General features: G+C 37.0%; 2 protein-coding genes across 4 annotated transcripts in view; one reads left to right on the top strand and one right to left on the bottom strand.

Moving 5' to 3' along the window:
• The window catches only part of epsti1 (epithelial stromal interaction 1), a 29023-nt gene extending 27754 nt beyond the window's left edge, over positions 1-1269 (bottom strand). Inside the window, exon 1 of one of the 3 annotated variants that reach the window (XM_051905081.1) lies at positions 1130-1269. In XM_051905081.1, coding sequence (XP_051761041.1) covers positions 1130-1257 — 128 coding nt within the window. In that variant the 5' untranslated portion in view covers positions 1258-1269. Of the gene's footprint in view, positions 1-715; positions 1070-1129 lie in introns of those variants that run through there. The other 2 variants (XM_051905078.1, XM_051905077.1) reach the window with 2 other exon arrangements.
• Positions 1199-25485, top strand: dnajc15 (DnaJ (Hsp40) homolog, subfamily C, member 15). The gene is made up of 6 exons (XM_051905082.1): positions 1199-1314; positions 2356-2407; positions 6596-6669; positions 9495-9571; positions 12209-12279; positions 24997-25485. Exons 1-6 carry the CDS (start codon positions 1210-1212, stop codon positions 25065-25067), a joined length of 450 nt encoding a protein of 149 aa, XP_051761042.1. The 5' UTR covers positions 1199-1209; the 3' UTR covers positions 25068-25485.
• The last annotated feature ends 1370 nt before the right edge of the window (positions 25486-26855 follow it).

Here is a 26855-nt window from a genome sequence, read left to right as displayed (position 1 = left end):
AACATGTGTAAACATGTGTTCAAGTTCTAATGATGGCCGACATGACATGACAATGACAATAAAGACATTTATTTACAAACGTGTGTTTTATTATAGGCCTATATTATTGAAATGTACTATCTACCAGAGGGTTGCTGTAGCCTATTTTTAAAGGTTATTTTAATAGGTATTGTTTTATAATAAAGTTTACAATTTATTTTATTGGGTTATTGTATTTTTAGTGTTAGGGCCTATATCTGTTTATATACTACCGATTTGAATGTATTCGATAATACATTGAAAAATGTTCGTGTGCTAGTATCAGACAAACTTCCCTTTGTGGACAATAAGTATTTCAGTCTCACCTGTCATGTAAATATTCGTACTTGAATGCATTCTGAAAGTTTCGTTTCTCCTGATTGTTTAGACGGAAACGAAAGTGAAACCAAAGTGGTTGTTGGATCATAAACAGAGAAGAAGCTATGCAAATAAATATAAAATTTAATCCCCAGAATAGCTGCGTTAGCTCAAACACATCGAAATAACGATACATTTGAATGCTTTTAAAACTTAAATGTGTTTTAAATGTAAAATGTTTATTTTTATAGCCTACATATATTATTATAATTTTATACATTCATATATCCTATATATATTTTAAAAAAACATGTATCAAACGTAAACTTTCAAGAAATTTCACTTGACTAACAGGCCTAAACGCTTTAAGTGTACTCACTGTGTTGGCTGATTCTGAGGGTTTTGCGTATCAGGTGAGTTCTTCTCACATTCATTTTCATTCGTTTGCTCGCTGTCCGTCATATTGCTCCCTTGATTTATTGTATTTCCTCTATATCCGCCGCTTCTTGCGTTATTACGATTTTGATATGTATATTGATTCATGCTACTATATTCTGTTGCGTGTCTATTGACTATTGCATAAACTACAGCAGCTGATCACTGGCAGTGGCAGAGCAGACTGGTGGCAGTATTGGCATGTCTCTGTGTGGGATTCCCCGCTAAACACCAGTATCGATATGCAACATAATGCATGAAACCTTTTTAAACCCATGATAAATAAATATAATGCGTAGGGTTTACATTATGGTTTGGAAGTTTATGACATAAATATGTTTTAGAATTGTTTTAAAACCTCTGTTTTGGAATCGCGAGACCCCTCAGCAGCATGAAGATTGTCCCTCTGGTGTTTCCGTAGCTGTGTCTGTCACCGGCATGGCGAGCTCCAGTGGTGTAGCGATGGATGGGGACATAATGAGACATGCTGAATATACACCAAAATCTAACGTGCAGAGTGAGACAGATATTGACAAACGTCTTGTGAGTAAATGTTGCGCTGGAGAGTCTGGAGTATTTACACTGTTTAAGTATGAAATGGCTGAACCACCTGTGTCATAAGAGTTTCATCTGTGCTCATCATAGTATTGACCTTGCTGATCACATCTGAAACTCAAACATTTATATTAAGACTATTACTTTTATTTTTTAATCAAATAGTGTTATATTGGTGCTAAACACTTACTGTAAACTGATGTATTAATGAAAATCACTCAATAACGGTTGATGTAACATGGGAAATAATTATTAGTATGCAAGACGTATTACTCATTAACAGTCTCAGTTTTTATACATCAGCCCTTTTGAGTGTATGTAACAAACATTTTATGGCCCACTAAAAGATGATTTAATAAATATAGTAATAAAAGAAGATCCTTAACTAACCATTAACTTTGTTAAGTCAACCTTGTCAACGTCGTTGAAAAATTAGCCTAAAATACCTTTAAAAATTAAATGTTATATACACCTTATAGATACAAATTGGTTGTTTGGTGGTTGCCAGGGCATTGCTAGGCAATTAGAGTGTTCTATCTGTCTGCCTGTCTGTCGGTTCATCCATCCATCCATCCATCCATCCATCTATCTATCTATCCATCTATGATAGATAGATAAACTGTCAGATTGGTAGATAAGCTGTCAGATAGATAGATATACAGATACATAGATAGGTATATACAGATCCATCAGTCATATGTATGCCATTAGATAGTTACCTAGCTAGATAGATTGTCAGAAGAATGAAGGTTAAAGGGCTTGTACATTTTAGCTGTTTAACGTTTGCAGCTTGAATTTATGAATCATCATGTAATGTCATGATGATTCATGAGTCAGACACTGAACATTCAGTCTGTGGGATTTTGGGAATTTTGGATTGTCAGTTACTCTCTTAGAACAGGTTGATGGTTTGTGGTGAGTTTGGTGGACATCATTTAAAATCTCTGTAGCCAACATAAATATATGACATGTCTTTTGTTTTTTGTTAATTATATAGTGATAAAATGTTTGTTTGTGTGTGTGTTTCAGGGTGGCACTCTGATGGCAGTGGGACTGGGGGTTGCTGCAGCAGGGTTTGCAGGTGAGCACAACCGCTTTGACCCCAGTCTATGCACCCATTTGGAGATTCCCAATCCTGTGTCATTAAACCACATGTTGCATAGTCACATGCAGAAGCTACATGCATTCATATAATATGTGTGGTATGGCCTAGTGGTTAAAGCTCTGGGCTGGGAACCAAAGGTTAACTGGTTCAACTGATGATTGATTACCATTGTGCTTTTGAGGAAGTGCTTAACCTCAAATTACTCCAGGGGAGACTGGATTGCCTGTATTTTATTGCCTGGATTGACTGCAGTAAGTATTTTCAAGCTGTTGACAGCATTAGCTACATGACAAATTAGAGGCCACTCACCGGTTTTGCGGTTAAAAATGCAAGACGCAGAGTCGCATTATTTTAACTTGAGTGCCGCATTTTTAGATTGCCGCGTCATGCACAAGACGCTGCAAAATAGGCGAGACGTGAGCACAACGGTCAAACGTGTCCATCTAGTGCATTTACATTGAAAAACAATGGAAAACTTGTGCAGTGGAATGGAAAAACACATTCTGTGTGAACTGGCCCTTTAAAAAATTGGTTGAGTAAATGATTTAATTGCTCAATCAAAGATAGCGGCTGCCAGAGTCCTGCACGGGTCCTTTTTGTTAAACCCGCACTCGCAGTACTTAACAGAACACCCGACCCGTTATCCGAGAGCAGCACTAATTTCATTCCGTACCTGACCCGACCCGTTTGACACAAAGACCACGACCCGAACCGCACCCGCATTAAATCAACATTAGGTAGAAAAAATTATTTATTTTCTCATGTAACACAAGCATTAAAACCAACATTAGGCATTCTGAGTTGATGCATTTAAGAAAAATAGACACGCAGCCCACCATGATAATAATTAAAAGAAAAAAGATGAGAATGTGCATCCGTTGTGTAATCAATACAAAACTTTTGCCTACATCATGTGAACAATCTGCCCATACTACAGACTGTTTTGAACAAATGTGCATAAATCACCCAAAAGGCTATAGACAGTTAGAGGTCTTGATAAGTTAAAAGAAAATGTAGTCAAATATGAGCTGGGGATATATTAGCAGATTCACTCTGCATTTAAATGTGGTTGTCACTCCTGAAACCCTGCAGTGTAAACATTGCAGTTGGTCCTCTTAGCATGAAAATAACATTTTTGTTCAAATTGTGAATAGATTATATACAGAAAACGAGTAAAGATCGCTCCCTTAATGACTGAAGCTGTCAATCACATCAGTTGCAGTGCGTAAATGCTATGCTCAACGCTGCAAATCACGTTGTATTTAGAAACTTTGACGGTCTTCAAACTACAGAGCATGAACACGAATAAGCACCGGTCTTGGCTATTGATCCCGCAGTCCTCCCGTCCCTAGCGATTCCCGACCCGCACAAATGACATTGCAAATGACAACGTAACTATTATTCCACCAGTTTCATCAAATATTAGCAGTTCACCTGTCGGGTACCTGCCCACGTGCAGGCATTGACTTTGCAGGCAGCATTTACGCACAAAGGTACCTGCTGAAATTGATTTAAGACAGACTTCTGAGGCAGCATAATGGTTTAATGATCTACAACAAAATAGTGAGAGCTTTGGTGATAACATAGCAAATATTTAATTACGTTTCACACAAACTGGCCACCAACTGCAATGGAATGGAACACACAGGGTAGTGGGATATCATAGGCAGCGAAGTATATCTATGCTTCCTTCAAAAATCGATCCGAGGAAGGTGTCTCGGTAGAAAGGATGTGACAAGATCATTAAATTCGGACATACATTGTTTCCTACCTACATCTGTATGCTGCCCATGGAGGCAGCATTTTTCAGCTTTTTGTCACTTGTTTCGATCCTGAACGAATCAATGTGCTTGAACGAATGAGTTGAGTGAATGATTCAATGACTCACTCACAAAGACATTGAGAATTTTGTGTGAAATATGTATACAAATGTATACATATAACATATCATGATTCACCAATAGCCTTCATACTAAAATTTATTTTAAATTTACAAAAAAAAAAACAGAACAACTGATACAGCACTTTCCAACAGCCATATCACCCAGTAGCACAAGACTGGTTGCCCACTGAAGCTAAGCAGAGTTAATCCTGGTCAGTACCTGGATGGGAGACCTCCTGGGACAACTAGGTTGCTAGTGGAAGAGGTGTTAGTGAGGCCAGCAGGGGGTGCTCATCCTATGGTCTATGTGGGTCCTAATGCCCCAGTATAGTGATGGGGACACTATACTGTCAAAAAGCAGTCCTTCAGATGAGAAGTTTACCCAAGGTCCTGACGCTCTGTGGTCATAAAAAAAATCCCAGGATGTCCTTCGAAAAAGAGTAGGGGTTTAACACCGGCATCCTGGCCAGATTTGCCCATTGGCCTCTGTCCATCATCATGGCCTTCTAATTATCCCCATATATACTGATTAGCTTCATCACTCCATCTCCTCTCCACCAATAAGCTGGTGTGTGGTGGGTGTTCTGGCGCAATATGGCAGTGAAAGAGTAAGAAAAGTTGTGTCATAGCTGCAAGATTTCTCTGTATAAAAATGCAAATACACGTATGCACAACTGGTTAATTTGTGTTGTTAATTAGGCAGACATTTTTCATAAGTTCTCCTGTCTGTACAATATGAAATAATCTACGCAATTATTAGTGAATGAGATCCAGTCTGTTTTTTACAACCCTAATTTATTCAGTTTGTTTGAACAAATCAGTTGAGCGAATGATTCAATGACTAACTCAAAAAGACAGTCACTTGCTTCTATTGTGAATGAATCAGTGTGATAGAACAAATCGGTTAAGTAAATAATTCAGTGACTTACTCATCACAATAGTTACTTGTTTCGATCATGAATGAATCAATGTGCTTGAATAAATCAGTGAAAACTTTCCACCACTAATACACAGTTTGACAATCTGTCTGGAATTCGCAAACACAGACAAGCGGAGTGCTACCAACAGCGAAAAGTTTCAATGCTGTTGGACTAAATATCAGCACACTTGGATCGCCGTGTTGGCGAAGGTTTTGTGTTTGCGTTCTGGCGCAGAGTATGTTTCTAGGCAGGATGTTTGCAAGCTAAAATCCCTCATGTTGTGGTTCACAGTGGGATAGAGTAGCCATTGTATAATGTAATAAAAGTTTTTTCCTCTTTTGTCTTCTTAAAATATTTAGCTAAACTTTCCTCGTGTATGTTAAAGCTGCCCACAGATATTTATGATGTGATTCTAAAGGATTGGAAGCACTCGAGATGATGGCGGCGTTGATGAGGGAGATGGTTAAGCCGCTCTTACTGTGAGTGTTTGTTCAAGCCCCCAGATGAAGCTCGCCCTGCTTAATGAGGTCAATGTGGCCTCTAGCATTAGAGGTCTCAAAGAGTCTTTAAATGGCCGCATGTGGCCAAATAATTAAAGCGACTTTGTCATCAGCCTGTATACGTTTGATTCTTTTCTGGCAGGTGTCTCTCCCTACTGCTGCTTGGTAGTTAATCATTGTTAGTCGCCAAGTCTTCCACCCATAGCTGTGTGAGGTCAGGATGGAATAGCACTTGTGGTCGCTTTGAGGAAGGGGGCTAATTCCCATTTCAGTACATCGAGGGGGCAGCGCTTCTGCCAAAAGCTGAGGCGGTGTGTGGTCTGATTCGCTCAGAGGCAGGGCTTTGGATTACAGTGAAGGGAGCCTCAAACGCTTTTTTGCTGAGAAGCAAAATAACGTTTTCCTCTCAAAAATATACTCCTCAGAATTTGATGAAATGAAAATCCAAAAATGTTCCCATAATGTATTACTTTATTGATTTTCTGAATTCTTCACCTACTATTTGGTTTCAATAAATGAGCTGCTTAACGGCCTTTCTCAGCTTTTTATTGAATGCTGGATGTTCAGAGGCATTACATGTTAATTTCATTGAGTGCTGCTGACTTGCAGTGTGTTGCTTCACAGTTGAACCACAACTGCTGGCAGTTCACCAGCACCCTGACCAAGTAAATACCAAGGGAAGTTGAAAGGCGTCCTCACCTTTAACACATATTGAATAAGATTAGAATGTGGTTTTGTCCTTGGTTTCACCCTTAAACCAACTTTGTTAACCCTGGAAATTAACTCTGTAAATTATCTGCTATCAAGTGGCACACTTTAAACCCATCAACCCCTTTTTTCCCCTTATTACATTCGCTTTTAGGTCGATATGCATTCCATTTATGGAGGCCTCTGGGACAGGTTATCACAGAAGCTGCCAAGAAGTTGCCCACTACGGTAAGTGTCAGAAACAAACCAACAATTTTTTTTTAGCATACATAAGCGAATGATTTTGTTGTGGGATTGCTCTCTAACACCCTATGAATCAGTATTCCCATTAAAAAAGATACAGCATAACATATTCATTTTTTTTAAACACAGATTCTGTTTCTGAAAGTGATGATTTGTGGGAATGAAATTTGGATATTTCCATGTTCATTTCCACATCTTGAGGCGCTTGTTTGCGTGCGCTGTTGTTGGCAAGCTAAACCTTCTGCTGTAGGGCGAAGGACTGATTCATCGTGTCTTTCTGGCCCTGGCCATAGTTCACGCTGTGCGTCTGGTTTTTGATGGGGTCTGTAAACCTGATTTGTCCAGGTTCTTCTAAATCTCTAGGGATGTGTGGTTGGGGCTAGTTCCCAGTGCTTTGACTCAACCTGCACACCTGTGTACGCTCTGAAACTTCCATAATCTCTGTGGCTTTCGCAGATTCGCGACTGAGCACTCTTGTAATAGATCATTATTACAGTTATTAATCCAATGATTTCATTTTTCTGTGAATCACATAACGGATGATTATGTGATTAAGTGACATGTTGTGGGCTGAGATTGGACTGAACATTCTGGTCTCCCTCGCCCTGTAAACATACATATGTTTTTACTCAGTTGTGAACTCTGCCCGAAATCCTGCAGTATGTACAATATCTGAAGGAGCCACAGACCGATGTTATTCGGTTACGGCATCTTTATTAAAGAGATAGTTCAGCAAAAAATAATGAAAATTCTGTCATTGTTTACTCAACATCAATCAGTACATTGAGAGTTCCAAACCTGTGCTGTTATTTTTGCCATAGAACACAAAATTTGACATTTTTGAAGAATCGTTTCAAAGCTATTCAACCACAGTTTATGTCATCAGAACAGTTCAGGTCCAAAAATGGCAAAACAACATAATGACTTGTTTTGGTCTGTTCCTCATACAAACCTATTTTAATGCTTAAAGGATTAGTTCACCCAAAAATGAAAATTCTGTCATTAATTACTCACCCTTATGTAGTTCCACACCCGTAAGACCTTCGTTCATCTTCAGAACACAAATTAAGATATTTTTGATGAAATCCAAGAGCTCTCTGTCTCCTCAGTAGACCGCAATATAACCACCACTTTCAAGGTCCAGAAAAGACATTCCACATGACTGCACTGGTTCAACCTTAATTTTATGAAGCGATGAGAATACTTTTTGTGCCCAAAAACAAAACAAATATAACAACTTTATTCAACAATAAAAACGTTTTTTTTGCCCACAAAAAGTATTCTCGTCGCAGATTAATTATTTACCCCGGGTAAATTATGAGCAGTGTGAAACATGAAGTGGGATAAAGCAGAATTCCATTTACCTGGGGTTTAGAATGATGCAGGGTTAAATATTCATGTGTGAAAGTCCCAAAGTCAAAAATCTATGAAGAAAATGGAAATATAAACATGGTTCTCATGAGGTCTGTACTGTAACAAAATCTCAGCAAAAAACCTTCTTCCAAACACCTGAAGCTCATATAAAGCTTGGCCTACATGATCTTAACACTCAATCTTAGGCCGTTTGATGCATTTACGCTATGTCATAATTACTGTAATTACTAGATGACAACCTGGGATGTTCTACTCAGACCTTTTCACGTCCTCGGAATTATGCATAATTCTAAGGCAACACAAATTAATCTGTGTAATTTGAGTAATTGACAGAACTACAATACAACAAGTAATGCAAATGTCTTATTAATAAACATATATTTTAATGTTTATTTTATTGTACATTCAGTGCTATCTACAGTAAACTTGTATATCTTTTGTATACTTTCAGATTATTTTTGCATTATTAAGACATTAACAATTGTGAAAGTACAATAAATCAAAAATATAATGAAATAACTGCTTTGTACTACACTGAAGCCGCAGCCATTTTGAGTGTTTCCGGCTAATGTTGCAGCGATCAGGCGGAGCAAGTCGATACTCTCAGAAAATTCAGAAAAAAATTGTTTGCAAATTGGAATTACGAGTTCAACGAGGACGTGAGCGCTTTTCAAGTCAGTGATTACGGTAATTCTGGCGTGAACGCATCTTTAGTTTTGGAATTTGGATAATTATGGGGTCAATCTTCTCAAATCCCTAAAATCTCCACTTTCACATAATTAGGTAAAAGTGCTGATCATGGGGCTTTTAGCTGAGCCAAAGCAACTTGGTTGCCATCTATATTGATTATGCATGTTATTGTGTACATCAGTCTCTCGTTATGGGTTCAGTGCTGTTTATAGCATTTGAGGCATAATTTTGATTACTACAGGAATTAATTTAGTCTATTCCATCATTTTATTTTATTTTTTTTAAGTAAAAAACAGAAATGTGAAGCTTATATTTTTGTTAAAGCACTTAGAGGAGTTATTCATTTAAACCCTGTTTATAATTTAGTGTGTGTAGTTGGTGAAATGGTTTTCAGCTGGGACCACTTTTCTGGGTGAATGAACTTCTGATTACGGATTACCGACATAATGCCTGTTCTTTACAGATACAACCATCATGTCTCATTGTGTGTATCATGACAACCAAATTAAAACATTGGCTATAACTTTACAAGTGATTCTATCATCCTAATTTCATGTCAGTAAGGTTTGAATTATTGTGACACTTTAAAAACTGTGTATGTTAACTGCCTGACCTTGTGTATTTCCCTTCTAACAGTTTAAAAACTGAGGAGATGTATTTTTTTCTAGTAATCAACAGATAAACTGTTGATAGGGCTTAACTTTGAATCTGGACCATTGTTTTCAACATTTTCTTTTCTTTCCTAGTCATTTTCTGCATATTACAAAGGTGGATTTGAGCAGAAGATGACCAGACGGGAAGCCAGCCTTATTCTCGGGATCAGGTAATTGTGGGCCGTGGGCTAAACAAAGCCCTAAATCACTGCAATTCCTCTTGCTGAATTCTCTCATTATGAGTTGTCATGGAAGAAAACAAAGGTGTTTTACAGTATATACACACACTGCATCACTAAACTTCCCAGAAAAGCTTGCGGTTAAGTCTGGGGGCAATTCTTCTGGTTTGAAGTCGGTCGTCATCTCCTGTCGTCACAGCTTTGATCCTGTAACGTCTAATGGGAAAAATTCTCAGCTGTGTCTCTTTTTAATTTGTGATCTTGTTTTTTGGTGGACCACCCTCCTTATCCTAGGAGAGTATATTTCTCTAAAAATTTCCCTTACTTCAACAGAAGTTCACAGGGTCCCACACCAGGTGTGACTCACACCGTGCAAGCATCACATCCTGTGTGGCGTAGCTTGCGTCATTGCCATGTGGCTTTTTTTTCTTTGTGTTGTCAGTCAAACTGGACTAATGTTTTCATAGAACTGAACCAGACTTTATCCAATATTTCTTGGATGTGACCAATGTGAACTCGGTCAACCGCATTCATGCTCATAAAACGGTACTGATTCGGGTTAATAGCTTTTATTCTCTTCACATCCTTCTTCAGATTTACTTTGGTGTCTGTCACTCACAGCTGAAATAACGGAGTCCAGTAATGTTATACTGTTTGCACTGATATACTTTGATCTCTCTACACCCATGATGAATTCAGCTAATTTGTAGGGTCATTTGTTCTTTTTAAAGGGATAGTTCACCTAAAAAATTAACATTTTGACATTTTTTTTCATCCATATACTACTGTTCAAAAGTTTCAGGTCAGTTTTTTTAAAAAGAAATTAATACTTTTGAGTAAGGATGCATTAAATTAATTAAATGTGACAGTAAACCCGTTTAATGTTACAAAAGATTTCTAATTTAAATTCATGCTCTTTCTGAAAGCAACAAAAATATTAAGCAGCACAAGATTGATGATGATAGGAAATGTTTCTTGAGCAGCATGATAGAATGATTTCTGAAGGATCATGTGATACTGAAGTACACATGTGACTGGAGTAATGATGCTGAAAAATCAGCTTTACATCACAGGAATAAATTATGATTTATTTATTCAATTTAAGTATTTGTATAGTGCATGTATTCTGCTTTGTATCTATCTATCTATCTATCTATATCTAATCACATAAACATCATACACATAAACAAACTTATGGTAGGTGCGATTAGTTTGTGATTATTCAGTTTGACAGCACTATATATATGTTACAACATATAATAATAATATGCAATGATATTTCACTATATATTATATATAGTGTATACAATATTATACAATATTACAGTTTTTACTGTATTTTTGATCACCTGTTTCTACAGGTTTCTTTAAAAAATTGCGTTACACTTTATTTTAAGGTGTCTGTGTTACACTGTAATTTAAGTACATTTAAGTACTGAGTAATAATAATTAACTCCATGTACTTACTATAGGGTTAGGGTTTGGTTTAGGGTTAGCTGTATGTGATTATGCATAATTTATAAATATTTCTACACTAACTACATACAATGTGTAATAAGAACACTGTAAAATAAAGTGTTACTTTTTTTTCTTTTTCTTTTTTTTATCCCAGTCATGTTCATGTTTTCTTTGATCTTCCTTATATTCATTGCTATTCTGACTTTAAATGAGTTTGAGCGCACAATTTAGTCTCTCGACTGCCACACATATCTGCTGGAGATACTGACTCTTCCGACAAATGCAGTTTTGCCTGACAGATTCGTCATCACATTCTGGAAGCATCCGCTCCGCACAGTGTTTTAATTAGTTTCTCTGGACCCTCTCAGACGCCCACTCCTGCATATGATTTGAGACTTGAGAGAAGAGTTGGTAGGACTGAATGCTTGTTGTGTAAGCATTAATGTATCTTTTAATCATCACTTCTGGCTGTTTAGATATGACTCAGATCAAAACCCTGAAAACTGTAGGCTGAAAAGAAATGAATTCATCTTTCAGTAAGTAGACGTGTGAAGCCAAATAACTAATAACCATAACCCAATGATTCACATAGATTAAAAGATTTAATCAATTTAATAAATTTGAATCCTTTAAAAAGAAACACTATATACTGACTGAATTTTTTTTAATAAATGTGCTTGAATGTTTCACACAAATTGCAAAGAAATTGTAAGTAAGTCTTTTTGGAATCTAGGAGCCTTTTAAATAGATCTAGGAATCTATTTAAAAGTTTATTTCATTCATGTTTTAAAATATAGTTAAAGGAAAAAATAGATGCACATTTTAAATTGAATTAAAAAAAAAAAATGCCAGTTGCTTTTTTGGGGTCATTTTGGCAAATGCTTTTCTTTATCCATTTGTCAGTGAGTTAAAAAAGTCCTTAGACAATACCTTATTTGTTTTTCGTTCTGTTGCCTGTTTTGTCCACTAAATTGGGGAATTTCAGGGGATGTACAGATTGAGTATTTCCAGTTGATGTGTGCAGTGATGGAGACAGACCACACATGTTGATGATTAGTGCAAAAAATCAAGTCTGGAGGCCTGTAATTAGATTCACACAGCAGTTCACACTGTGACCACTAGGTGGTGGTGTGTTCCTTTTCTAAATGTTATGTTTTCTTGTTTGCGCAGTCCAACCAGCACTAAGGCAAAGGTACGGGAAGCACACAGAAGGATCATGGTCCTAAATCATCCAGATAAAGGTCAGTAGTTCATGTTGACATGTTGGGATGGTTGTGTTTTAATCAATAATTCTCTGACTCGGCTCTCCACATGCAGCCGTAGCTGTAGGTATTGTCTGAGCAGACACTGGCAGAGACGGGTGTTGATTACATTATTGATTTGAATGGCATTTGTCATTTGTCATAACACACTTTTTAAAGAGGGCTTACATCCCTGCAATGCTGACTTGCTGTAATTTAAGCCAGAACCACACAAAGCAGGACATAATCAGGCGAACCATCACTTCAAACGAACATTTGCCAAGTACTGTAGATTCAAAATGTTTAATGGAAAATTTAAAATACTGTAAATATATATATTGAAAATAATCAAAGCATGTTTTTTGAATCTGTCTTTCAGTAAAGAAAGAATGATATTGAATCATTTGTGTTCATATTCACCCATAAATCACAATACATATTGACATATTTTTAATAAAACCTTTAAAAAAATGCCATGCAAAGACATCGATGAAAGATTAAATAATTCATTTTTAAACAATTCAAATCATTCAGCTAATAGAGTTTTAACTGATTCATGGTAATGAATCAGTCTTATTAACTATATAATGTAATGTAAAATATCATTGTTGCAGCTGGAGTTTAAATCAGAGAGCGTATTAATACATTTTGATGCTCTCGAAGTTACAAGTCATGAGACGAGAAGGGAAAGTAAAACTGACACAGTCTTAATGGTTGAATAATAAAGTACTTTAATTTTTTTTGTATTTAGCAGATGTTTTTATCCAGTTTTTTCCCCTGAATACTTTTATTCAGCAAAGATGCAAATAAATTAATCAGAAGTGAGTGTAAAATTCTGTTTCAAATAAATGCTGTTCTTTTGAACTTCATTAAAGAATCCTGGAAGTATCACGTTTTCCAGAAAATAAGCAGCTGTTTTCAACACTCATGATAATGTTACAGGGTAATAAATGTTTTTGAGCAGTAAATCAGCATATTAGAAAGATTTCTGAAGGATCATGTGACACCGAAGACTGGAGTAATGATGCTGAAAATTCAGCTTTGACATCAAAGGAACACATTGCATTTTGAAATATATTACAATAAAAAACAGTTATTTTGAAATTGTAATAATATTTCACAATATTATTGTTTTTACTGTATTATTGATTACATAAATACAGCCATGGTGAGCATAAAATACTTCTCTCAAAAGCATTAAAAAATATTGTGTAGTGTACATCACAAACAAAATCATTTTCAATACATTTTGAATAAACTGTTTCACACAGTAGTGATAATGCACCAGGCACCAATGTATTTAGATCTGATAAGGATTTGTTCACACTGATCTGTGCAAAAGAGGTTATAAATCACTGTCTAGAGAATTGCTTTTTTGCAGTGGTCTTTTTAAGTGCAGGGTCTCACCTAATAAACACTGAGCAGGAGTCTTTATTTTTCCTTGGTCACTGTACTCGCCCTGTTTTTCTGTTCAAGGTTAATGGCCTCACCTTGCCTTTCTCTGTTTTTTTCCTCGTTCAGGTGTATTTCTCACAGCGCTCAGAGTTGCTGTTTATATATATATATATATATATATATATATATATATATATGTGTGTATGTGTGTGTGTTTGTGTGTCAGCCCTTGTTTGCTCTACTAATACTCTCAGTGAAATAAGCGATGGTTTCTGTGATGCTATCTGTAGTGGAGCGATAACACCTCTGACTGTAGGGAGGACATCCAGCAGAGAAAGTGTGCCAGATTTGTCCCATCCTCCAGCGTTGCTAAGAAATCCTTTACTACAGTGCTGATAATAATGGTGTGCAAGTGCCCATTTTGTTTGTTATACTAGTGGAGGGGGCTGAAGTATTGGACTCTGTGAAATGGCTTGATGAATGCAGTTTGCTTTCCTGTGGCATTTATGTGTTTCTTATTGAAACTGGAAGCTGGAATAAGATGTACAAAGGGGCCATTTACACTATACCATTTTCAGCTAAAAACGGAAAAGTTTTAAAGGTGCAATATGTACGAATTTTGCAGTAAAATATCCAAAAACCACTAGGCCAGTGTTACATATTTTGTTCACTTGAGTACTTACAACATCCCAAATGTTTGCAACTATTTCGTTAGAAATAGTTGCAAACTATAAATCGTGAATAGATGGAATATTTGCAACTATAAATCGTGAGAAAATTGCAATTTTAACCAAGGCTCCGGGACATGTGAGGAGTCTCCTGTCAATTGCACGTTACCCTCGGTTTCCGGTTTTATTTTGTAGAAACCATGGAAACACCAAAGACGCTTAAATATTTACATGTTTTAATAGGCACGAGAACAACTGTTTTGATATATTTATAGACCGAAAACTAATTGTTATATAGCTCAACACGTTTAGTCTTATTGTTTAAATCTAATTTTCTTGATTTTTTGCGAGTACCATGCTTTACCATGCCTCAGAGAAAAACACTATTTTGTGAAGTAGCTAACATAGCATAATCAGATGCAGCTTTATTTTTAGTAACAGTAATACAGCATTTTCTCCATCATAAAATACATTTTAAAATTAATTGCATGCCATTTATCAACACAAGCCATCCAGCATTTAACATGATATTCTAAAATCGATCTAGCTTACTGCAGTGTGCAACAAGTGTCTCACAGCAGCCGCCAAGCGAACGCACAGAGTAACGTTATAACATTTTCAATACACTCAAATGTATCTAATATGATTAACAGAGCTGCATTACTGCATTACTCGTGACCGGAAAAGCGGAAACAGCGCTGGCGACTGTGACATAATAAAAGTTCTGCTGCTCGCGGCGTGTTGCGCAATCGCTCCAGCGGCATCGTTCAGCTCCCACAACACTCGGTCCTGCTCTGCTTCATACTACAATAACGTTAATAATCACATCCATAAACATGATTTCTTCCAGAGTCCTATCCCGATTATTTTCCACCGGCCGTTGAGGTGAAGACCACATGTCCCAAGATTCCGCGCTCAAACTTGACGTCATCAAGCTACGTCTTTGTTTTGAATAGGCCTCTAGCGACCTCTAGCGGACAGAAAATCTTACATATTGCACCTTTAATTTGTGTTCCGGAGATGAACAAAGGTCTTACATGTTTGGGACAACATGAGGGAGAGTAATTAAAGACAGAAATTTCATTTTTGGATGAACTAACCCTTTAAGGTGTGGTCACATTTACCATTATTTGGCCAATTTTCATGGGCAAAATCCGGTCATTTCACGTGAGAGCAAACGATTTTTCCAACACAAATTTCTCAGTGGGTTCAAGTATGAGTCTATCAGAAGGCTGCTTGGCTTAAAAGGTGACTTCTGTGTGAGCTGTGCTTCATACATTGCTAGGCAGTGTTGCCAATTTAGCTATTTTGTCATTAGATTCAGCGACTCCCTCCCTCCTTTTGAGACTTTTTCAAAAGTCTAGTGACAAATCTAGCAACATCTTGGACAAAAATTATCTAGATTCTTATCTCACTCACTGATCTGTATTTATATAAATCAGTGAAATCGCCATTGACGTCATCTATAGACATTTAGAGATCAGATTTAGCTACTTTCAATTGAAAGCACTTGGCAACACTGTTGCTAGGCCTGACGTGATTATTGATTAATTCAATCTAATCGGAATAATTTGAGGTAACCACAATTTTTTTCCACCCAAATAAGGTACATTTAAGCGCTTATTGAAATGCCATTAAATGTGCAATATGTCCTCTTTTCCACTGTGGGAAAAGCAAAGGAAATAATAATTTTAGAACACCATTGAATGCGAATTAAACTGAGCCGGATGATGACATCACTGTTTCTGTTATCAATATTGAACTCACTTAAGCTGGACAATGACACCATTTTCTTCTAGAGCTACTGTACAGCCATTATGTTTCTTTTACCACCATAAAGCTGCTTTGACACAATCTGCATTGTAAAAAGCGCTATATAAATAAAGGTGACTTGACTTGCGAGTACGCACTGTTATAAAGTACACAAAGATAGTCAAAGGTCTTTCTTTATACAGAATTAAAGTTTGTGGGTTTAATCAGAGTGCATTATATTATATTATATTATATTATATTATATTATTATAAATAATTCATTATATAAAATTAATTTTCACAACAATAAAGTAAATCATGAGCCTATTTTATTATATGATTTCAAGTAGGCTTACACTGTAAGTGACATGAACAAAACAGAATTAAATCATTAATCACAATTATTTGTATGACAATTAATGGTCAGCACAAAATTCATGATTGTAACAGGCCTGTACATTGCTACACTATTGACAATAGACAATAGACCTATTTGCTTGGCGAAATTTCACTGGGATCACACATTTATGCTACGTTCTATTCAAAGTCGGATGTGTGATAGTCCTACTCTCAGTGATTATATCTCAGACTTCCTGAACACAAAGGTGTTATGTTACTCAATGCTCCTATGAGGAAAGCAACCATTAAATATGTGTAGCAGGTGTTTCATTGTCAACAAAGACGTCTCTGAGAGAGTGAAGTATGCTGTGCGACACTAGAATCTGTTCTGCAGGAGTGCCATTATCAGCTGAGGATCATTTATGATGTAATGTAGCAATTTAATGTAGCATTTTATTGACTGTACATCTGACTGGGCGCCGGCATGTGATTCTAACAACATACATGTACATCCGCATCTTGAAATTTCTTCAAGTTTTTCCAAGTTAAAAGTTTGAATTGTTTCGAGTTGCGTTCCATTCTGTTAAATTCAGATTTTCCTAGTCTATCTGCAGAGCCATACATGACAGCAGTTTTTCACCAGCAGCACCAGGTTATTGCTGAAACATGTGTTATTCCCTTCTTCCACTCATCTGTTGTTTCTAATTCAATAGACGTTTTCAGTCAAGGACTTTGTATTATTGGTTTCTGAGGAACTCAGTTGACTGGTGAGTTATCAATATGGGTCTATACATACACGTCTCACCTTGACATCACACACAATTCAAGTCAGAAAAGAGTCTGTAACCCAACTGAGATTGAGCGCTTTTCTATATTTCTGTGTTCATCTTGCGTGTAGCCCTTTTGTGAGTTTAAGCCCCTATGGCAAGGTTTCACAGTGACATGAGGATCGACGTTATTCGCTCTGGTATCCGCTCTTTAGGTCGTAATGAGATGATTAACTTTGAGCGGTCAGGGTAATGGCATGGAATGATTGTTGAATTGGCTTTCATTAGTTTGCTAGCTATGAGCAAATGGGGACATTGAGAAACCGTCATACATGCCTTAACTCATCTTACAGAAACTGTATAAAAGCGGAAGCAAACTAAAAAAAGGAAAAGCAATCGAAGAATCGTTTTTCAGGTTATTATGTTCATTCTGAAAAGATGCTGACATGTGACTTGTGTACCAATTTCGGTACCAGAGCAAAATCTACTTAATTAAACACTTTAAAAAATTTTGTCTCGTTTTATCTTGTCCATTGGTTATCACTGTCAATCATAGCAGTTACCAATTCAAGCGTACATTTAAATATGATTGTAAATCCAAAAATATTGCACTGTAGCAGCATGAAAAACTAAACTAAAAACTAAAGGATTCGTGAGCGTGGCTCATGTTGAACAAAACAAAACCTTGTGCGTTTTCAGCAGTGTTGATTGGATTCTGACCAACTTACTGACTGGCACCTCTGATTGGTCATTGCGTTCATGCGCTCAACAGATATGTTTGTGATTGGCTACAATGATCAACGCTTCTAAAAACACGCTGTAAATAGAAACCTTTGACACTCAGAGAGAGCTTAAACAATCATGAATGAGGGCGTTTGAAAGAAGCGTCAATCTGTGGGTACCGAATATACCCGGTACTACCGGTACAGCAGAAATGCCAGTACTGTCAAACTTTTGATTTTTAAAGGAATACTTCACCCAAAAATGAAAATTATCTCATGATTTACTCACCCTCAAGCCATCCTAAGTGTATATGACTTTCTTCTTTCAGCTGAACACAACTGGAGTTATATTAAATAATATTCTGGCTTTTCCAAGCTTTGTAATGCCAATAAATAGAGCCTTTTTGAAGCTCCAAAAAGCGCATCTATCTATCATAGATATCTATCATAAAAGTAATCCATACGACTCCAGTGGGTAAATAAATGCCTTCTGAAATGAAGCTGTGGGTTTTTGTAAGAAAAATATCCATATTTAAAACTTTATAAACTATAATCACTGGCATCCGGCAATGACCGTATGCGCGATCAAGAGAGAGTCTAGTTCCAGCGTAAGGGTGACCTCTGACCCGATGTATGAAGTATGTAGGATGTAGCTTCTTTTTTCATTTATCTAAATCCTCTGACATTTTTAATTTAAAACTTCTTGTTTTAGACAGGTGTTTTGTTTTTCTCTATCCTCTGCGCTTCTGTGGTCGTCAGTTCTCACCTAAGCTATGCCTATGCCCTATGTCATACGGCATGTCAGGTGAGAGGTCACCCTTCCACAGGAACTTGATTTTACTCATGAACGCGTGTACGGCCGTTGCCGGAAGCCAGTGATGATAGTTTATACAATTTTAAATATGAATCTTTTTCTTAGAAAAACACATCGCTTCGCTTCAGAAGGCATTTATTAACCCACTGGAGTTTTATGATGGATGGATTCGCTTTTTGGAGCTTCAAAAACTCTATTCAGTGCCATTATAAAGCTTGGAAAATGCAAGATATTATTTAATATAACTCTAATTGTGTTCAGCTGAAGGAAGAATGTCATATACACCTAGGATGGCCTGAGGGTGAGTAAATTATGGGATAATTTTCATTTTTGGGTGAACTATTCCTTTCTTTTGACAAACCTATTTTTAATGAAACATTTTAATGTGAAAAATTCTCTGCCAGGTGATGATGCAAACTAATTGTTGAATCATAGTTTTGATGATTTAATTTAATTGATTGATTGAAATGGACACTTGGATTTTGATCCATAGAAATGAATCAAACTTTTCTAGTGTAACACTGTCACTACAAGTCACTAAAAATTATTGCAAAATTTTTCTCTTGTGAAATATGTCTATTGACAATGTCTATAGAAAATGTACGGGGCAAAATGATATTGCCAGAAAAAAAAGTGTAATTAAGTGCATCACTGCAGGCTGCAGCTCCACTTCCTCTCTGACACACAGACAGATTAGCAGCCTCCTCAGGCCCTGCTCCCTGCTACCTGTTCACTCTCCTGTGTGTTTTCCCATTTGTTATTGTTGCTTATCATGATAGTATTGTGCAAGTGGGCAGGCAGAGACTGTGTGTGTGTGTGTGTGTGTGTGTGTGTGTGTGTGTGTGTGTGTGTGTGTGTGTGTGTGTGAGAGAGAGAGAGAGAGCAAGCACACAATGAATGCTTTCAGGATCTTGGAGAAGGGCGGCTTTATGTAAATCCTTGTGAGTCCTTCAGCCAGAGCAAGGTCATTGTTGTTGTCAGTGCTGTTCCCTGAATCTCACAAAATCTGGTCACATCGACCCCAATGAAATATAAATAAATAATGAATTCATTAATTAAAAGAAGACTTTTGTAGGATCAAGGTTTTTATTTTATTTTAAGACATTCTTAAAATAAATATATATATATATATAAGATATTTTTTTTTGTATTTTATATATTTTTATTTCTATTTTCAGCAGGGTCCTACAATGTCTTCATATTATTTAGTACATTTTATTATTTTTTTTTTACTTTACATTTAGAAATATATATATATACTTTATTTTTTTCTACTTTGGGGACATTGGGGTCCATGTGATGTCATTTCTTTATCCTATTTTGTTCTCTCCTCGCTATTTTTTCTTACACAGATTAACTAGTGAGCTTTACAAATGTTTAAACTAATGTATTGTTGTTATTTTCTTATTTAATCCCTTAAACCTGAAGCACCAGTACTTCGCCGACAGGGGGCGCTGCAAAGTTATCATCATGTTATCATCACTTTACTTCATATACTCTTGCTTGACCAACACAAAATAGGTGTTTAAAGCTTAGAATCTTGGCTTTACAGTGAATACAGAGGACCAACTCTGAAAAGATGCTTTTAAATTTTCTGAAATATTGCAGGAGCTCCATTTTCATAGCGTAAAAAATGACTACTTGAAAATGTAAACTGCATCATACAAAACAGGTAGTCTTGTGTCATATCGTTGAAAAGGTCTCAACTAGCAGAAAACAAAAAGCATATTTGTTTTAGTTAGAGACCAAAATATACCAAATTTTGTATGAAAAATCACTGCTGACACACTTGTAAACAGTATACACACCTGAGGGTTTTGCACAGTGTTATGGTTTATAAATTTGCAAAACATTAGTAAACCATATTATTAGGGCTGTCGCGATAACCGCAATATTGTAATACCGCGCTATTGAGGAGCCAAATGCAAAGGAATGCAAGAACTGCAGCAACCGTGATATTTGCGTTTTACACTTCGTGCATGTGTACTGAATTTTAAATAGTAATGATAACATAATGTGTACTTTGGTGATTAACTGCATCTGTCCTTCAGGCCGAAACATATATATATTCGTGAAAAAAGGTTGTCATGTCCAAGGAAAGTGAAATCTCTGTCATCGATACATTGCTGGTCAGCTGAGCCTTCTAAAGTGGCGCTCAAAGTTAAAATTATTTCAACAGCTTGTTTCATTACATCTCTCTTTGAATGAATCAGTGTTTTTGAATGTGTAGATTGTGTCACTTATTTGGAGAGGTTTTTTGGACTTTTGATACAAAGGCTACCTTGGTTCCAAATGCCATAACTTTTGATTGCTTTGAGATATCAACACAAAATTCGGCCCAGATGCAGTTGACATGATTGTAAACGAGCTCAAACTTGATTTTATGACCGGTCACATGTGCTTTCTAATAGTCATCATGTCAAACATGAATAATAACAAAATAAATCAATAAATTGCATCACCTTTTCTTGTGTTTCCTCAGTAGTGTTGTAACATAAGAGCCTCCAAACATTTTCTTCAAATTTTTAAAGGTCTTCTATCAAATGAGACCATGTACTTCATGCTACCTTTTTTGTGTCGAGTTATAAGCCCTTACTTTTAAGTATGTCGCTTAGACATGAAATCATTAAAAATGCCTAGGGTGTAAAGGGTTAAGAACATCAATCTGTCTTGTTAGGCCAGTGTCTGTCACCCCATGACGAGATGATCATTATTATTATTTTGCCAGTCAGTCATTCAGCATTAATTCTCTAGTTCATGGGTGACCCTTCCAGTGACCTTGGATCCATGAATAACTGTATAACAATCAATTAGCAATTTAAAGGTGCCATATGTAATATTGACAGGCACAGCTAGTGGTTGAAATGGGTACTGCAGTCCAAATTCAAAATATTGGATAGGGTTGTTTCTCCTGCCCCTCCTCTTCAGACTCTACGCTCATGCTGGTTGTCAGTTTGAGTATGCGCAACAGGAATGAGCACAATTGTCAATGGAAGGCAACGGACCTTACACTTTAAGTTGATGAGTTGATTTATCCACGTTTTAATAAGCCTCTGGACATTGAGATTTTTAGATGGATGCTGAGGCTTTAGGTCGGGTAGAATCTGCGATCTCTAACCTAGATTGTTTGCTGGCTTCCGTGGCTACAATACGCTGTGTTTTCCGCCAACTGGCAACCTGGGGTGTCAAAATACTATTGGTTACATTGGCAGTAGGCGGGATCACACAGACGAAAACAAAAACAGACAGTCTGACATGGAATACACATTTCAATGTAAATAACTGGCTGTAGCATTTTGCTAAATTGCATACAGTATTTTTAATCTGTCAAAATTGACCAAATGACAGTAAGAATATTAATTCACTTAAAGTTGCAGCAAGTGATATCTGAGAAACACTGTTGATATATGAAATCAACACAATCAAATACACCCCTCCCTTCATTGCTCTGGCCACAAAATACACAGGCATGCAATACATGTCTTTTTATACATATTTTTATGTCTCTGGATGTCTCTTTATCATAGCTGAAGAAAAAATAAAGTGAAGATGGTGAACGAACACAACATTTAAACAAAACCCACATCAAGGTTGATCAAACATCTCAATTGTTATTTAATCAATTATTTTTAATAGTAGATCATTTATAGCCAAAATTAATAAGCCAAAATGTGGTAGCATTTAGATTATACCCAAGCAATAGTACTAAATGTTTTAGCAACTATTAATTATTTCAATTTTAAATAATTTAATATTTTAATACAATTTAAATAATTGTTTACATACAGCATGTATACAGCATATATATATATATAAATATATATATATATATGTACACTGATCTGGCATAACATTATGACAACAGAGAGGTGAAGTGAATAACACTGATCATCTCTTCATCACGGCACCTGTTAGTGGGTGGGATATATTAGGCAGCAAGAGAACATGTCCTCAAAGTTGATAGAAGCTTCCTCTTAGAAGCAGGAAAAATGAGCAAGTGTAAGGATCATGGGTGGCAGGGTCATGGGCGGCCAAGGCTCATTGATGCACGTGGTGAGTGAAGGCTGGCCCGTGTGGTCCGATCCAACAGTCGAGCTACTGTAGCTCAAATTGCTCAAGAAGTTAATGCTGGTTCTGATAGAAAGGTGTCAGAATACACAGTGCATCACAATTTGTTGCTTATGGGGCTGCATAGCCATAGACCAGGGTGCCCATGCTGACCCCTGTCCACCGCCGAAAGCGCCAACAGTGGGCACGTGAGCATCAGAGCTGGACCACGGAGCAACGGAAGAAGTCCTGGTCTGATGAATCATGTTTTCTTTTACATCATGTGGATGGCCGGGTGCATGTGCGTCGCTTACCTGGAGAACACATGACACCAGGATGCACTATGGGAAGAAGGCAAGCCGGCAGAGGCAGTGTGATGCTTTAGGCAGTGTTCTGCTGGGAAACCTTGGGTCCTGCCATCCATGTGGATGTTACTTTGACACGTACCGCCTACCTAAGCATTGTTGCAGACCATGTACACCCTTTCATGGAAACGGTATTCCCTGGTGGCTGTGGCCTCTTTCAGCAGGACAATGCGCCCTGCCACAAAGCAAAAATGGTTCAGGAATGGTTTGAGGAGCACAACAAGGTTTGAGGTGTTGACTTGGCCTCCAAATTCCCTAGATCTCAATCCAATTGAGCATCTGTGGATGTGCTGAACAAACAAGTCCGATCCATGGAGGCCCCACCTCGCAACTTACAGGACTTCAAGGATCTGCTGCTAAAATCTTGGTGCCAGATACCACAGCACACCTTCAGGGGTCTAGTGGAGTCCATGCCTCGACGGTTCAGGGCTATTTTGGCAGCAAAAGGGGACCAACACAATATTAGGAAGGTGGTCATAATGTTATGCCTGATCGGTGTATGTATGTATGTATGTATGCATGTATGCATTTATATATATAACAGGGGTTGCGAATTTTATTTCACAAAACATTACAAAGTAAGCAGGAGGTGAATTAACATGCATAAGGGGTTGTGAATGTGCTCATTGCACAGTGAGGGAGAAATTATTGGTACAGATGCGAGGATCTAGCTGTCATCAGGTAAAATCTGCCATGACTTTGTGACTGTGTTCTGGACCTGCAGGGCACCTCACACACGCACTCGTGGAACGTGGTTTACTGAAGGAAAGATGCAATGGAAATTTATAGCAGCATGGTGGGGCGCAGCAGGCACCAGGTGTGCCTCATCACACGCTGCCAGCAATAGCACATTTTCCCCCCTCTCAGCCACACGCTCCCATCAGACGCCATGGACGTGGGCTGAAAGTGATTGGAGGCAAAGAGATTTATTTTCTACAAAGCTTGCGGATGTAGAGCTGAAAGGCGGGCTGCAGAAATCAAGATTATGCCTGTGGACTCGCAGTAGCAAATTAATTATGTTGCTCCATTTAGTTTCAAAGTGACTTTAAAGTCAGTGTAAAACACTGTTTGCGACCCATTTGATTTCTGTAATGAAACGGGATATTAAATGAGAAAGAAAATGTAAGGTGGTACAAAATTGTATTCATCCCAAATTGATTGGATTGCAAAAGTGGGTGTTATATACACTACTGTTCAGAAGTGTGGTCAATAAGATTTGCCAGTAAGATTTTTTTTTTTTTTTTAAGGAATTTAATACTTATATTCAGCAAGGGCATGTTAAATTGATCAAAAGTGACAGTGAAGAATAAATGCTGTTCTTTTTAACTTTCTATTCATTCAGCAATCCTGAAAAAAATATTAGAACAACTGTTTTCAACTGATAATAATAAGAAATGTTTATTGAGCAGCAAATTAGCATATTGGAATGATTTCTGAAGGATCACGCTGAAAATTCAGCTTTGCATCATAGGAATAACATTTTAGAATATATTAAAATAGGAAACAGTTATTGTTGTCTAAATATTGCTGTTTTTACTGTATTTTTGTTCAAATAAATGCAGTCACTGGGGGGGTGGGGGGTGGTACCCTTTCAAAAAGTACTACAATTTAGGTACTAATATGTACACTTTTAGGGGTAAATAAGGTACAAATGTGTACCTTTTGAAGGGGTACCACACCAGTGACAGATTTTGTACCTTTTTTCGTGAGAGTGTAGAAATGGTACAGGAAGTTATTGGAAAGAGAGGTTACAGGGGGAAATGTGCATTTTACAGTTTAAAAGAATAAGAGTAGGAAGGGGAGACAAATCATGGACATGCTGAAATATAACTGCTGCTTCTCCTGCAGGTGGATCCCCGTATTTGGCAGCCAAGATCAATGAAGCAAAAGATCTTCTTGACTCCGGCCCTCGGCGCTGACCCAGCTGCCCGTGCTACCCCAACAGGGAGTTACATCTACTTCAGTGCCGCCAACTCATCCATGAGCCTCCACAAGTCATTGTTCTTCTCCATGTTTTTCTGCCATAAATCAGCCGACTCTCAGCATATTGTACTCCGTTCTATCTGTCAGTGTTCCTTACCACCACTTTAATGCAAGGTGACAAAGGTTGATCCTTCATGTTAAAGGATCTTCAGAGTGTCTGTGTGAAATACCTCACAGCAATCTTTATTATTTATTGAGGTGACTGTAATGTATAACGTCTGCTGAAAAATCTGGTGGATGTATCATTTCCAGTGGCTGAAAAGCCCAAAGTATTTCCCCTAATCCGCAGGGACCAGACCATGTAGGTGTTAAGTTATTTTAGCTTGCTGAATAAACAGTTTTACAAATCTGGAATGACTCATTGTGAGTATTTTTGTGTTTGTTTGTAAGCTAACATTTTCCTCCTGCTGTGCTCGTGCTGATGCATGCGGTACAGATGCCTGTCTGGTCTGCACGTCTGAGTTATCCACACAGGAACGGAGCGTTTGGGATTGGACAGAGGGATGTTCTGTACACCATGTTTCGAACTGCTGATTTGCTGTTTGTCAGGCCTGGAGATTAATGCCAAGGCCAAGATACCACACCACAAACTGCACAATCCAGTAACACATTACTGCATAAGAAATAAAAGGCAAGCAACAGTGAAAAAAATTGCTTCTTGGGTGCATTTTATATTTTATTTCTTTGAGAGAGAGGCTATGTTTAGAACTGTTCAGTATTAGCTTGTACCGCATACTGCCTACTGTATTTTAAAAACGGCTAGTGATAGTAAATGTTTCAAACAAAATTATGCTTTGTTATTGTCTTATTACCTCATTACTTCAGATGTGAGAGACATCCAGTAATAATCTTGGGAAAATAATTTGTATTTTTAATTAACTTTTATTTTAATGTGTCCTTGTTACACGTTACATGTATTTACAGTCCTATACACTGTCAAAAGCTTTTAAAAACTTAAGTATAAATATATTGGTTGTACAAGTAATTTCAACTAATGTTTATTGAGTTCATTTATATCAAATTATATTAAACTGACTTAAGTTGAAACTTGAAAAATGTTGAATGTTGATATTGGTTAAACTATTTTGATGAGTTAAAGTGATGGAAAAAACATGGTGCCATGACTTCTTGATCACATCATTTTTTATAACATTTACATTACATTTATATCATTTTTATTATTACATTGTAATAATAACAGTAAGTTGCATGTAATTGCAAACAACTGACACTAAACCAAACCTATATGTAGCCTACATGTTGTTAAATAATATTCTTCGGTTCTTGTTTAATTAAACTAGGACACATTAAAATAAAATGTGACCAAAATATGTTAACTTTTGGCAGCTGAATGAAATAAAAAATATCTTAAAAGGAATGTTAAAAATCACAGCTGTTATTACTTCCAGATCATCACACTAGAAATTGAAGGTCATTGCACAATGCATTGTGGGATACTGTATTATGTGCATACTACGGAGCCCCTAAAGATACATGGTGGTGAAAGAAAAATGAGAAAATATATTTCAAAACTTAATCGCTTGCAAAACTCTTGCTTTCCCCCAAGAAACTGCGTTCGCTCGCAAAACTTTTGCGTTCCATCGAGAAACTTTGTTTGCTCGCAAAACATCTGCATTCCCCTGAGAAACTTTGCGTTCGCTTACAAAACTTTTGGGTTCACAAATAGCTCAAAAGGTTTCTCAGGGGAACACAACACATTTATG

This window comes from Ctenopharyngodon idella, chromosome 9 (assembly GCF_019924925.1).
Source record: "Ctenopharyngodon idella isolate HZGC_01 chromosome 9, HZGC01, whole genome shotgun sequence".
NCBI lineage: Eukaryota > Metazoa > Chordata > Actinopteri > Cypriniformes > Xenocyprididae > Ctenopharyngodon > Ctenopharyngodon idella.
This window is presented reverse-complemented; position numbering and strand designations above follow the sequence as displayed.